The following is a 12,972-nucleotide window of genomic DNA, read 5'->3' on the forward strand; positions in this document are numbered from 1 at the left end:
TAGTTGCCACAGTCTCAGGGTACACTTTAATAGTCCCGGGACTTTTAAAAAGTTCATACAAGTTGAATTTATGAAGGAGCGATCCTCGATCACTTGTTCAACCTCACTCTTTTAAAAACAGAATGGCGACATCAAAAAAAAATCCACCACGTTTGAATTGGGAACAACATTAAAAATAACGAACGGCACTTCAAAATAAGATTTAAATTGATTTTAAGAAGTCGCGAGAATATCTATAATTACGAGACGAAAGTGGCTTTAAGGTAAAACTGGTTTGTCATCCATTCATTTACAAAAACTGCTTGGCTTGCTCAATCTCGCCCACTTGACAGGTAAGTTGTATATTTCTTGAGCCAAGCAAGTTTTCTGTAAGTAATGACTTATATTGTACGATAAAGAAAATGCGATCAATCAAGTATGCTTTGCCCTTACCTGAATGGGATGTGAATCTGCCCGATTCGTTTCTAAGGTATTGATGGCCCACATGGCGAGATTGCACACAAGTAGGAAAGTGACCACTTCGCGGCCAGGCTTGCGACGGACTTGTTCAGCACAGTAAGCAAATCTATAGCGCAAAAAAAGCATCGTCGAATTAGTGATTTTGGCAAGTGTCAAAAGGACTGGCTTTAAAGCCACTACCGAGATACTTAATTGAATTCAAGAAAAGGTACCTGCTTGAAGCGTCCAGGATAAATACTGTTTGTAACGTGGTTTGAACAAGAGTGGCCAGGGAGGCGAGGAAAGCCAAAAGATGGTCTTGGAGTTGAAAAAAGGATCCAATAATGCTGAATGCGGCGTAGATGAACACGCCAGTTTGGGCAACGATCAAGAGAAGGTTATCTAACTCCATTTTGCGGGTGGTTTCATACCAAAGGCCACGAACCTAAATGAGAGGGGCCAAACGCATAATTGTGTAAGAGTTTCCAGATTTGCTAACATATTAACTCAATGGTTGTTATTGAAGCAACTGTGCGCTACTTAGATGGATCTCTCCCTCCTTACCTGATACATTCCAATAATAACTGCGATGCTGGTGACAATGTACAGAGATAACTCGGTCATGGAGGCCAACGTGATGGCTGAGGCTTGTAGCATGGGATCACGAGAAGCGATCAGGACAAAGAATACAATCAATGAAATGATGGTGAGCACCATCACAAAGATGCCAGTGAACAGGCCAGTGTTAGCATGAGTGCAATCGACGGAATAATGGTGAGCCGGACGATCACGCAGATCCATGTGGTTCAAGTTGGCCCCATTCGAGACTCTTCGGCGTTTTTTCTGGAATTTGTAGTGTTCGTGCTCATCGGCAATATTCTTCCACATGACGAATAGAACGGCAGCGCAAATCAAGCTATATTCAATGGTGCAAGGGAAAAGAAAGGGTCCAGAGTCAGCCAGGAGCTTGCTCATGATGTTGCTCTTCCGGCTGCATAAACTGACGAGATTACTGAGATCAAAATGTTGGCTGCTGAGGGCTCCTTGCGTGGAATGCTCCAAGGTTGGAAATTTCCTGCGCTCTGAAAATAGAACCAAAAACAAATAGCGTGAGGAGGGTTGATGAAAAGGAAAGGGCTGGCGGAGGCTAGCTAGCCTTTGGCATTGCCCGAGATAACTCAATTACTTGCATTAGCACCACCACCATGGCGTATAATGCAAGCTCATTCTACGTGATAGCGTTGGTTCAGTCTTGATCTGCCCTGATGTTTCCAGTTGACCGATCATAGCCATCGTCCAGCGCGTGAGCAACATTTAACGACGCTTCAATTGGACCCTAATTTTCCATCATCCCAATGAATTGAGATCTTCTGAACTTTCCTGACATTTTCTGCATCACAGTTAGCCAAGGATACGTTCAACGATGCGCGCGTTCAGATTGTCTATGAGACATACTTGAACAAAAGCCTGCACTGGACTGGACATTGTCGTCAAATTCGTTCATTGAACAATGACTACTGCCTATGTCCGCACAGGAATGTTGCATACCTTCTCTTGCATATACAACTTTAGATGCCCCAAAATCTCAGACTAATGAAGGCAATATCGAGAGGGGGGAAAAAATCACACAACATAGTCTTACTTGAATATGATAAAGTAATATCAAACTTGTTCGGACAAGAATATTTCGCTAAATGGCATGATATTCAAAGCTAATCTACAAACAAAGCTTCGATTGGACAAAGTCTCCTTGACAAAGGAATAAAGTCCTCATCATCTCATCTTGGTATTCGGAATTCTGGATAACAACCAATGAAAAGAGATTAAATACCATTCGTCGAGACAATCCAGCCAAATCACAAATCAAGTCATCTATCAAAGTCTTTGTATAAAGGCAGGTTTGGCAGTTCTCTTCAATAAATTAGAGGAATTGCCATATATTGTAGGTTGGGTAAAAAAATGACCAACCGAACGTAAAGCCTTACATATACGAGAAATTATATTCCTAATGCATTTGTATTTCAACTCACCTGTTAGAGCACGAGCCATGGGGTCTCCGTGTTCATTCAAGAAAAGGCCAGCACTGACATTGAAACCATGCAAGCTGTCAATGCCATGATTGTGAAGTTGAGCTTCGTGGATTTCATGATTTGTCTCCAATATGAGAACATTCAGCCAAACGCACAAGTTGGTGGCAATCATGTGCATTAGACCCAGTCGCGAGATGAACTTGTTCTTGTAAATATTCATCTGCAAGAAATAAGAGCACAAAAGATTTGAAGTCAAGGTAAGAGTTATCTAATAAACGTAGCCAAAAAGATTTGAAGTCAAGGTAAGAGTTGTTGCAGATACGCAACCAAACAATTTGGCTCTTTTATTTATGGGCTCTTTCGACACATGCCACTCGATTTGACCTTGGAAGTGTCTTTAATGAAAGACTTCCAACTGGGCACTTTCTTCAATAAAGGTGTTTTCCCAACAGATGTTCAACAAGTTCCAGTTTCACCATGAATGGCTGAAAGTTTTCGTTGCATTTCTCAAACTTCTTTTTGGGATCTTACCTTCTGGTTTAGGAAGACAAAGTACATCTGAGAGAAGACGAAGATCATCTGAAGGACCGGCCTCACTACCGAGAACAAATTCTTGCACTCTGACGTTCCATCGAAATTCAACTCAAAATACATGCCGATTTCTATGCCCGAGTAAATCATGCCACCGATTCCGAACACTGCAAATCAAAACGAAGAGGATCGATGGTTGATAAAACCCCATCTTGAAAGCATTTGCTCAACGAATACTTACAAACGCATCCCAGTCGGAGATAGAAGCTTCCGTAATGTACCCTGGGCCTTGGCAGTAAGTTTTCTTGATAGATGGGATCTTCCGACCCATCTTCCACGTCTCGAGGGCTGGCGTTGAGATTATTGGCACCACTGTTGTTGGCATTCATGACATCGCCATTGGCATTCGTCATGCCCTGAACTACTGGAAGATTATTGTTCTTACTCTGACTCTGACTGCGGAGGCGTTTTTTCTTATAGTGCTGAGACACCCGAGTCCACATAACGTCCAAATAGACATGCATCAAAAAGAGCAAGCTGACAAGGAATAAATAGACATAGAAGAGTTGATAGTAGCCTTGAGGGACATTATCCGAGATCGTTTCGGCCATGGGAAAGGCCAGGCCAAGTATGACCAGGATTTTACAATAAAGTGCGCTGGCCACGGCTTGAATAGCATCACTGAAAGAAGGAAAAAAATACCTTTAATTTAATGATTCTGTCAAGAAACACTTTGGATTTCGTTGAAAAATCCCTCCACGCACTTTGCTCTTCTCCGTTGAGTATAAATAAGCATAGCAGCACATAGTTTGCACTCTTCGAATACTAGGGAAACATTGACTGGTATTTACTGCGATATGGGTTCCTTTACACTCCGAGAGATTTGCGACTCTCGTCAGTCGGATGTTATATAAGAGAAGATATGAAACTAACATTGTACCTCCAGTCGAACAATGTACTCCAAATTCATCCTACCGTCGGCCAAGTAAATTCAGATGGATTCCAAGAATTTTATATGGAACAATTGTCGCCTGTCGGTTCCAAATGAAGGGAACTGCCATAACAAAGCCATGGAAAGTGATCGATCCATTAGAAGAGGGTTTGATTTACAAAGCGAATACAGCACACTAATAATGGCTCTTGAAGATCTAATAGTAGAATGTCGACTGATCGTTCCAATAAGCAATAACCCAAACCGTTAATTGACGACTTCAATCTCACTTGCTCCCCTCCGAACAAGGATCCATTGACAGACGAGACTCATCGCTGCGTTGAAGCATGGAGTGCATGTAATTCACCAATTGTGAAGCACGAAAGAATCATAACCAATTGAAAGATTGGACATCATTAGGCTTTAGGAAATGGACCGTGCCAATGCAAGATGTGCCGAGTTTTATTTGGTAGTCGAGCGACCAAACACTACTGGAAATTCTTCAACTCATCAGGTTTTTGTTCTTTCGTTAATTAAAAGGTTTGAAGAGCGGCGACACAAAGAAATCAATGGAATGTCTCTGCCAAGATGGAAAGTTAAAATATTTCAATTGCTTTGGCAAAAAAACAACAATTCTTTTTGCACTCTTTTATGACTTAGGGTTATGATCAGGGTTTTAAGTTTCCGTGTCTAGAAGAAACTTAAAAGTTAAGCTCGCTATTGGCAATTCAAAGCCAATCATGGGATGCACAGAGGGAGCAAATAAACTAAACAGCAGGTACATCCAATTTGACCAATTATAAAAACGAAGAGCTCAGGGTGACTTTCACATTACTCTAAAAGCAGGAAAGTCAGGAATGGAAGTTTTACTGTATGATTCAAAATCTACACCCCTTGGCCTCGGCATTCAATAACATTTTCTTGCCATGAAACTCAGCTCAAATACGATAAAATGAAGAGTAACTAAATGCACTTTCAACTTTATGACTCAGATCGTGATTTCTCTTAGTTGGTGTTTTCCAAAACACCAACAACCGAACCCACCTTTTCAAAGGTTATGAATTCAGAGGTGAATGCCAAAAAGAATTTTTTTTCTATCAAGACACACGATGTGAAACAGGGACCACCTTACTCCTACCTGACATAATTTTTTTCGCACTTATACTCGATGGACACCGTTTTGGCCGATGGGAAACTGTCGTCCACCAAGTACAAATTGGACTTGGTGTTGGAGAGGGCATGAAGAGAATTGGGAGTGAACACACTATTGAATTTCCCTTGCAATATCATGGCACTAGCAGTTTTGGGTGGAATTCTTCTTCACATTTCTTGCTTCAAAATTAATATCACAGTTCATTTTCTAGAATCAAACGCCTAAGCCCAAAGGGCCCTCAGCGACACCATCACAGAGGAGGGAGTCGTCCACGAAATAAAGGATGGAAAGTAGAATCCAATTTTCGAACCACAATACAAGAACACTCACTCGTGATTTGTTCACAGTTCAATGTCTACTGGCGAGAGAGGACTTCCACTGGGTGATTATCTATCCTCATCTCCTCGTCCGCCTTGGAGGCTTTTTGAGAGCGATCCTTGTCAATGCTGATCTTTCGTCAGCTCTTTCAAGCTCAACTACTTCAATAACGTGCACGCACAATCCTACGCACAACACATGTGTCTTATACAGCATCATTGTAATGGTGACAACGTTCCCGCTGAACACTTTGATACCGATTTCCAACGACTATCATGGATGGTCTGCACCACTAATACATGGTCACAGCAAGTAACAATCTTCTAAATGGGAGTGGAAAACCCGCCTAAGAGCATGAGAGACTTAATTGGCGTTGTGTCCATTTATGACAGGTGTAAATCAGCCGGTTTTCGAGCAATGCATCAGATTTTACGAAGGGATGGAGGTCCAATTGAGCTGTGTCAAGAGCACGATGGCCAATGTACGGAAAATCGATTGTTGAACTACAAACAATGTTCAAGTGCTGTTTCGACCTCCGGAATTGCATCATTTGATTGGTGAAGTCATGCATTGTAGCGGATTTTGTCGGCAATCCTTTCAAAATGTGGATGTGTTTTAGTGAACTGCGATACCCGGCTAAAATAGATGTCCAGCCAGCACCATAGCCGATTGGTAAAAGCATGAGAAAATTGATATGAACATATGACGGTACCATATTGCAGGACTGGAACCAATTTCTGAGAGATACACAGCCTGAGACATGCAGTCTCCTATAAGAGTCAATGCACTAACCAAACAAAGCAACTTTACTGAGTCGATCGAATACAATTCTTGCCTAATGCTGCATGACTATCCAAAATTTATCTCTTCGACCCCAAGGCATACGTGTTTGGTATACCAAACATGGTCCAACCAACTTCGCATAGACTTTGCCAATTGACCTCTCCAAGTTTTTTTAAAGAGTAAGACTAGAGACAGTGTTTGAAATGTCACCGTAAGCTCTGACCAAATAGCTCTGTGGGATTTGAGCTTGGGTGGAAGGTTTGTGAAATGTAAGATGAGACTGCACGAACAACAACAAAGTCAAATCCTGGCAGCACCTTTAACCTTAGCTTATTTTGTCTCCATTTTCATTTTTACGTACGAAAAAGGCACATGTGAAAAAAGTTCTACATACGCGGCAATCTAAAAATCCATCTCATACTTCGAGTTTCAATGATTTGACGACATATTGAAAGTTTTTAGCTAAGGTTTAAAATATGTCACACGAAAGTCGATGAGGAACGCAACATTTTTTTATGAATTAAACGAATGATTAAGTTTACACTCAATCGTACTTTTGTAAGTTTTGGAAAAGAATCTAGGTCTTCGAATAGATTGGTGCTTTAGGTTAGCAATCAGTGACACTGGTTAAGATTGTGTAAATATCATGTCTTCCTGGGGCGCACATGACATGTCTATAGAGGACATAAGGATGGTTTCCAAAAAGATAGAGAAATAAGCATGAAGGTGCACTAATTCGATTCAGGGGTCAATACCTAATTGACGACTACAAACCTCAAAAACTCTCCATTTATGATGTCTTGTAGCTCTTCCGACACATACACAATCAACAATGAAAAGGTTCCCATGGGTAGAGAAAAGGGTCATTTTTGTTCAGGCAAGAAATCTATGATCATGATTACATCTTTCAATATTTGGAACACTCGCAGGCAAGGATTTTTCCAATTCATGCATCAGTCCTAGACTCGCCAAGCTCAAGTCTGCATTTTCTGTCATTCACGCGAGACGTAATCAGACATACAAAAATCTGGTACGCTGCGATGAGAAAGTTCCGCCTAAGCATTACGTGCTTACTAGATATTTACTAGGTTCTCAATTGGGTAATGAGTTTCATTCATGAAAGGAAGCAGACAGTTATGGTTGAAGGGTCACTTAGCGACATTCGATATCAAATCAGGTGTTCCCCAGGACTCTATTTTTTAAGGCCACTCCTTTTGCTAATATTCATTGCTACACTTCAAGCGCTTCATAGCAGTTATGCTGATGGTACTAAATCAGTTTGTGGCAGGAATGGTAAGGGCTCCAGTGGTCTGGTATATAACTTTGGTCGAATCTTCTCTTGGGTTGCAGAGAGTAACATGATCTTGAGGAGGTGGGGTCCATGAAATATTTAGGGGTAATTTGTTAGGGGAGCCACGGGGACTTTTGTACAATATTCTGTATCAATTCGTACTTGGGTCTTCGGGTGTAGAGTTTAGTACAAACCTCAATTTCAGCTTTCACAACTAGCTTGAAAAAGCCACTTTCGTGATACGCTTTTCAGTTTGTAAGTTTGGGTGTAGGTGCAGATTTGGAGAGGACGTGTTCTCAACTCATAGTGCAGATATTAAGCGCTAACTTGGCTACCCATATTCCCAGTTATCCCTAATTCAACTCACTCTTTTCCCTAGATTGGTTTGACCAGTTTTGGCAAAAAGGAATAACATTACAAGAAGCTCAAATGTGGGCTCAAAACAGTTTGTTTGACAATTACTCAAGCCTGTGCTCGTCCCTGATAGTGAAAGGGGGTATCTATCCCGTTTGAAAATGGCTAGTTTGTTCTTTTGGTCAAAATTCACGCTCCACGTTTGACTTGTTCAAGCACAACTTGGGAAATATTGATAATACGGCTTCAAGACCAATCTACATTAAGTCCACCACACTCTTGAGACTCAAAATGGGAATTGGGAATGCCGATCGAAGTTCTAATTTCCATTTGTCAACGTTTTAATTCTAATACGTCTGACCTTTTAACACAAGAATTATGACTCTATCATTCATGACGCGTCCAGGGGAGTGATTCGAATTACTGGAATGAGTCACCGTACAGAATAATCTCTCACGAACAGAAGGTCGAATCGCTGAGAAATCCTTTTGGGGCAAATATCAGTTTCCACGACAAATGTGTGTGAGATTCCAAATTAACCGTTCAGGAAGCTTTTCAATTGTATGCGAGCATTAATGACAAGCTGATTCGATGCGACATTACCGTGAAAAGCTCAATCTTATTCTACATCCTTGGAAGAGATGTTGAGGAAGAAGTGGATTTGATCCAATTAATGAAAGGGGGAAATGTCATTGCAAATAACATCAGCCATTGAGAAACAACATCCTCGTTGAAAGGACATGCATCAAACATGCAAATGCTACTTTGATGGGGACACAATTATCCCCTGAAACAACCGCTATCCTTGAAATGAAGGAAACTAACTAAAACTTCATCCCCGAAAGACCTCTGATCGCATTTTTTGATGAAAAATACCAAGGACAAACTCGATGGTATCTACTCCATTCCACTATAAATGACCATAACCATCTCATGCATCTAGTTCCCAAGGTACGGAGCGTTTTTCTTTGTGGAGGTGTCTGTTCTAGTGCATTCATGGCTTCACGTGGTCAATGATACCGAAGGAGACAATTCTCTGGGCCAAAAAATTAAGCCTAGGTATCAAGCTAAAGAAGGGAAGTTGATAGAAGGAGAGACAAAATTTAATCCTTCAGGAACATGACATGGCACATATCGGCATGATGTTGTTGGCAAAAGTCATGCGACCACATCTAACTGTTCTAGCTTATCTTCTTTTCAGGATCGAATCCTTCAAACGAGCGATGTAAAAAAGAAAGAAAGGTCACTCCGCAGACCACTAGAATTATTCATCTTCCTTGATCTTGAGGACAAATCAGGGTCAGATACTAGATATAGCGATACTCGATTCTGGCGGAAATTGGTCAATTCATCAGATTGAACAATGGTTCAATTTTATGGATGTTTTTTGAATGAAATATTTTGCTACTCTGTCCTCGTTTAAAGTAATTGCGGGGACTTCCTTCCTACGAGAACGACTTATCGAAAATGTGACCAAATCACAGAAAAGATAATTCTTAGTCCTCGATTTTCCTCAGCAGCTATAGTGGACAAATTGTAGTCACACTGAAGTAGAAATGTGCTAACTCTTGGCATTGATCAGAGTCAATAGCGAGTCCTCAAATAACAGCATCGGAAAGACTTTTTCTCTTTCTGAACCAGGTCCACCTGACAGAGGAGGAGACTTTGTCATCAGTTGTCAGTTACACGCACAACAGAACGAGAGAGCAAGAGCGGCCACTCAATCCTCTCAACTCCTTGAACAAGGTAAATATGCCACGTGTTTTGAGACTACTGCGAGCACATTATTTGTCAATGTGGTGTGAAGTAGACACCAACAACAAAAACAACGTTTGCGATCCCCACCTTTAACAAAAACGACTAATGTACTAGTCTCGACACTGACAGGAACTCCCGTTTAGGGCGAGATGAAGAAAGTAGCAACAGGGACATTTAGGTTGAACATTTAAAAATCTCCTCGGCTATTTTCATTATGATTCATTGGATCAAACAATGTGAATCCAATCGTAAAACAGTTCTGTTTGTCTGCGAACTTGTAGAATGGAGGAAGCTCTACCGTTGCAAAATAGCGGAAGCTCAATTTCTTCCTGGTTGGTTCAGTTAACGTTATTGAGTGTTTCTGTGTCCAGGATGAAAATCGGTTTCGATAAAGTTCACCAAACTGAATTCACACGGAGCTCGTATAATACCTCCATCTAGTGCCAATTATTAATGAACATTAATAATACTTACTTCGAATGGTTCTTCCACTTTTCTTTTTCCATTAGCGGATTAATTCTGGGTAGATAATCCGGAGACATAGGGATTGCAATATAATCACCATTAGTGGCGCGTTGTGGCACAAGAACTCCAACACGAGGTGCTTCGAAATGGCTACTCATTCCCCTTGGAGGGGTAGGGGAAAGCTCAATTGAATCGCTGGTATCGTTCTCGAGGGATGGTTGCGGTTCCATTCTAGAGCGAAATGAAATCATTAAGATGTAGGCAAAAGCAATTGTTGGCATGAAAGACTTTGAAAAATGATTGCCAATTCTGTTAGTCTCGCAAGGATTAACCAGCTGGATAACGGGATTGAAGTCTCCATTGCTGTATCGCTATACTCAAGGAATCTCGCGTTTCGCCAATGGACTTTGATTTTAAGGAGCAGTTCTGCAGTGAGCAAATACAAGTGCTGGGTTACGATATCAACTTCTTGATTTGTCTTCTGTTTCATAAAAAAGCAATGTAACAAAAGACACCATTTGTAAGAATCTGTTGGCCGAGTAATAAGGCCCATTTTACCAAAGCCTGCTTGACAACTGCCCCAATTCTTACCGAAGTCTGTATCGTTCCGAAGTCTCATGGCGAGAGTGAACCGAACACTTGGAACCCCGTTTGTACCTCAAATCCACTCGAGCGTACTCAGGCTCATTCAGATTCCTTCCATCCCGGACTAATCGCTCTCGTCCAGTGAGATGATTGCCCTGGGACGGAATCAGCGGAGCACGAGTGTCACCCGAGCTCCCCACACTGTTCCGTCCCCACATCATGGGTGGCGTTTCGGGTGAGGGGGGTTGATTCAGCGCCAACCGATTACTTGGGGCCGCATTTTGGGCCTCGCTCCCCGGTGGAACAGGGGGTGGATCGGGCAGATCATCATAGCGGGGTAGCGGCGATTCCTGGGATGGCACAGCCGATTGGGCCGAACGGGGTCCAGGGCGGACCGTGGTTCCCGCCTGGAATAGGAGAAATGCCATTAATGCAATCGGAGCCACTCATACTGGTCTGGGCCTGATTCCAAACCTACCCCACTGGCGCTAGCCGATCGAGAGGGAATCCCGGCGCTCATGTCCACATAGGCGTCCATGGGTCGATTTGGCCTCGAACCGGTCGGCTCAGACATGGGCTGAGCGCCCGCCGAGGGTGCCACGGTCAAAACCATGCGGTCAATTTCGGCATCGATGCTCTTGGCAAAACCCTGGTATTGACCGCTATCCTGCGTGGTTTCGGCTGACATGATCGAGGCCGAGAATGACGCCGAGACCGAGGTGGAGCCCGAGGGCGGGGCAGCTACCTCATCCGCATGCAAAGACGTGATGGGCGACATCAGGGGCCGACGCGTTAAGGGAGGGGCCTGGCTTTCGACCTGTCCACCGAATAATACCCAATGAATCAATTTGGGATGGGGGTCCGTGATTGTGGCGGGGCCAATCCAGACCAAAGCAACACACACAAATCACAAGCCCATGATTCCGTCCGGGGACACGCCAATCAGGATGCACCACTGACCTCAAGCTGGACCAACGATGGATAGTTTTAACTTCCAACCTCAAATGACACGCTGCATCTGTATCGGCTTTCAGTCGGTGAGAGGTCCTGAACCGGGTGAGATGGGCCAGCAGAGACTCTGGACGAGGCCAGGCTCGAAAGCCATACACACAAACACACAACACAGAAGGAGAGGGGAGAAGGGGAGGGGAGAAGGTGAGACAGGGAGAGAAGGAGCAACTCGGTTTCAAGGTTTCCAGTCTCTTTCTTAGGTCAAGATTGTTGCGCTGCGCACTGCTCCACGCGCAATTCAACGGCGTCCACACGCTGACTCTTGTCAGTCCACCCCGTCCACCCTTCCGCCACCCCCACCCAGCCAGCCCACGAGCCCTCTGGACGGAGAGTTGGAGAGTTCCCTTTACTTAGGGCAGGCCAAAGGGGGAGGCGTCGGTCCCGTCGGTCCGCTAATCACCTGGAGAGCCAAAGGCACCTCCGATGGAGGGCGAGACACTGGCCTCTTGGTGATTGAGTTAGCTCTAGACCGGGGACAACGCAAAGGACTAGGGAGGAGTCCTATCCATGGCCATAATATGTCGTCCCACCCGGATGACAACTATCCGAAAGGGATGACTCCATGGACAAATATCAAATCGGGTCTATAGATGACTCTGAGTACCGCCCAACAGAGCTACACACCTAGCTAGCAAGAACGAGGAGGGAAGAGAGGAAATGCTTTTGACGCTGGGAAAATTTTCAGACCGCCGGCACGATGCTCCCTTCAATTCGCTCATCAAATTGTGGTGAACCATCAAACCTTCAAATTGGGTTGAATTGGGTCAAATCATGAATACTTGAAGCTGTGCACGTTAAGACTGAGCGAAAGATAGTGGTCGATCATTTCCCGGATTCCAGAAAAATAATACCAACTTTGGTCAACAATGCCCACCACTGGCATGTAGTGAAATGTCCTACTAGTAGTCATCCAATCTTCCTGACAAATATACAAATTATTGATGTGGATCAAGCTGATCAAGCTGATCGGCTTGGCAGCATCAATCGTGATGCGTTGTATTAGGTTCTGGTTCCAAAGGCCTCAAACCAGATTGATTTCACTTCGGCTGATTTCAGTCGTGCCAAAAGTAGACTAGAATTGGGATGGGTTTAAAGCAGCTACTGGGACTGCTAGATAAACGTTATTCTCTACCGATTAGTTGGCTGTGCTCATTTTTAAATTTGAGACAAACTGTTAGAAAGGCTTGGAGAGAGAGTTTAAGGGCTATTAATATCGTGTTAGGTTAGGTTAGGTTGGGTTAGGTTAGGTAAGGTTAGGTTCGGTAAGGTTTGATATGGTTAGGTTAAATTTAAAAAAGTAGCACCGCCAACTAATCGGTGGAGA

The 12,972-nt window shown here is 43.3% G+C and overlaps 1 protein-coding gene across 1 annotated transcript in view; it reads right to left on the reverse strand.

The window, feature by feature from the left end:
• Positions 1–11,938, reverse strand: part of LOC131877493 (proton channel OtopLc-like) — a 13,292-nt gene extending 1,354 nt beyond the window's left edge. The window contains exons 1-9 of the mRNA XM_059223175.1: positions 11,116–11,938; positions 10,644–11,044; positions 10,062–10,283; positions 3,241–3,680; positions 3,000–3,166; positions 2,469–2,688; positions 1,003–1,520; positions 672–883; positions 433–565 (exon numbers count right to left, since the gene is read on the reverse strand). Coding sequence (XP_059079158.1) covers positions 433–565; positions 672–883; positions 1,003–1,520; positions 2,469–2,688; positions 3,000–3,166; positions 3,241–3,680; positions 10,062–10,283; positions 10,644–11,044; positions 11,116–11,415 — 2,613 coding nt within the window. The 5' untranslated portion in view covers positions 11,416–11,938. The remainder of the gene's footprint in view (positions 1–432; positions 566–671; positions 884–1,002; positions 1,521–2,468; positions 2,689–2,999; positions 3,167–3,240; positions 3,681–10,061; positions 10,284–10,643; positions 11,045–11,115) is intronic.
• Between the last annotated feature and the right edge of the window lie 1,034 nt (positions 11,939–12,972).

This window comes from Tigriopus californicus, chromosome 3 (assembly GCF_007210705.1).
Source record: "Tigriopus californicus strain San Diego chromosome 3, Tcal_SD_v2.1, whole genome shotgun sequence".
In the NCBI taxonomy this organism is placed as follows: domain Eukaryota; kingdom Metazoa; phylum Arthropoda; class Copepoda; order Harpacticoida; family Harpacticidae; genus Tigriopus; species Tigriopus californicus.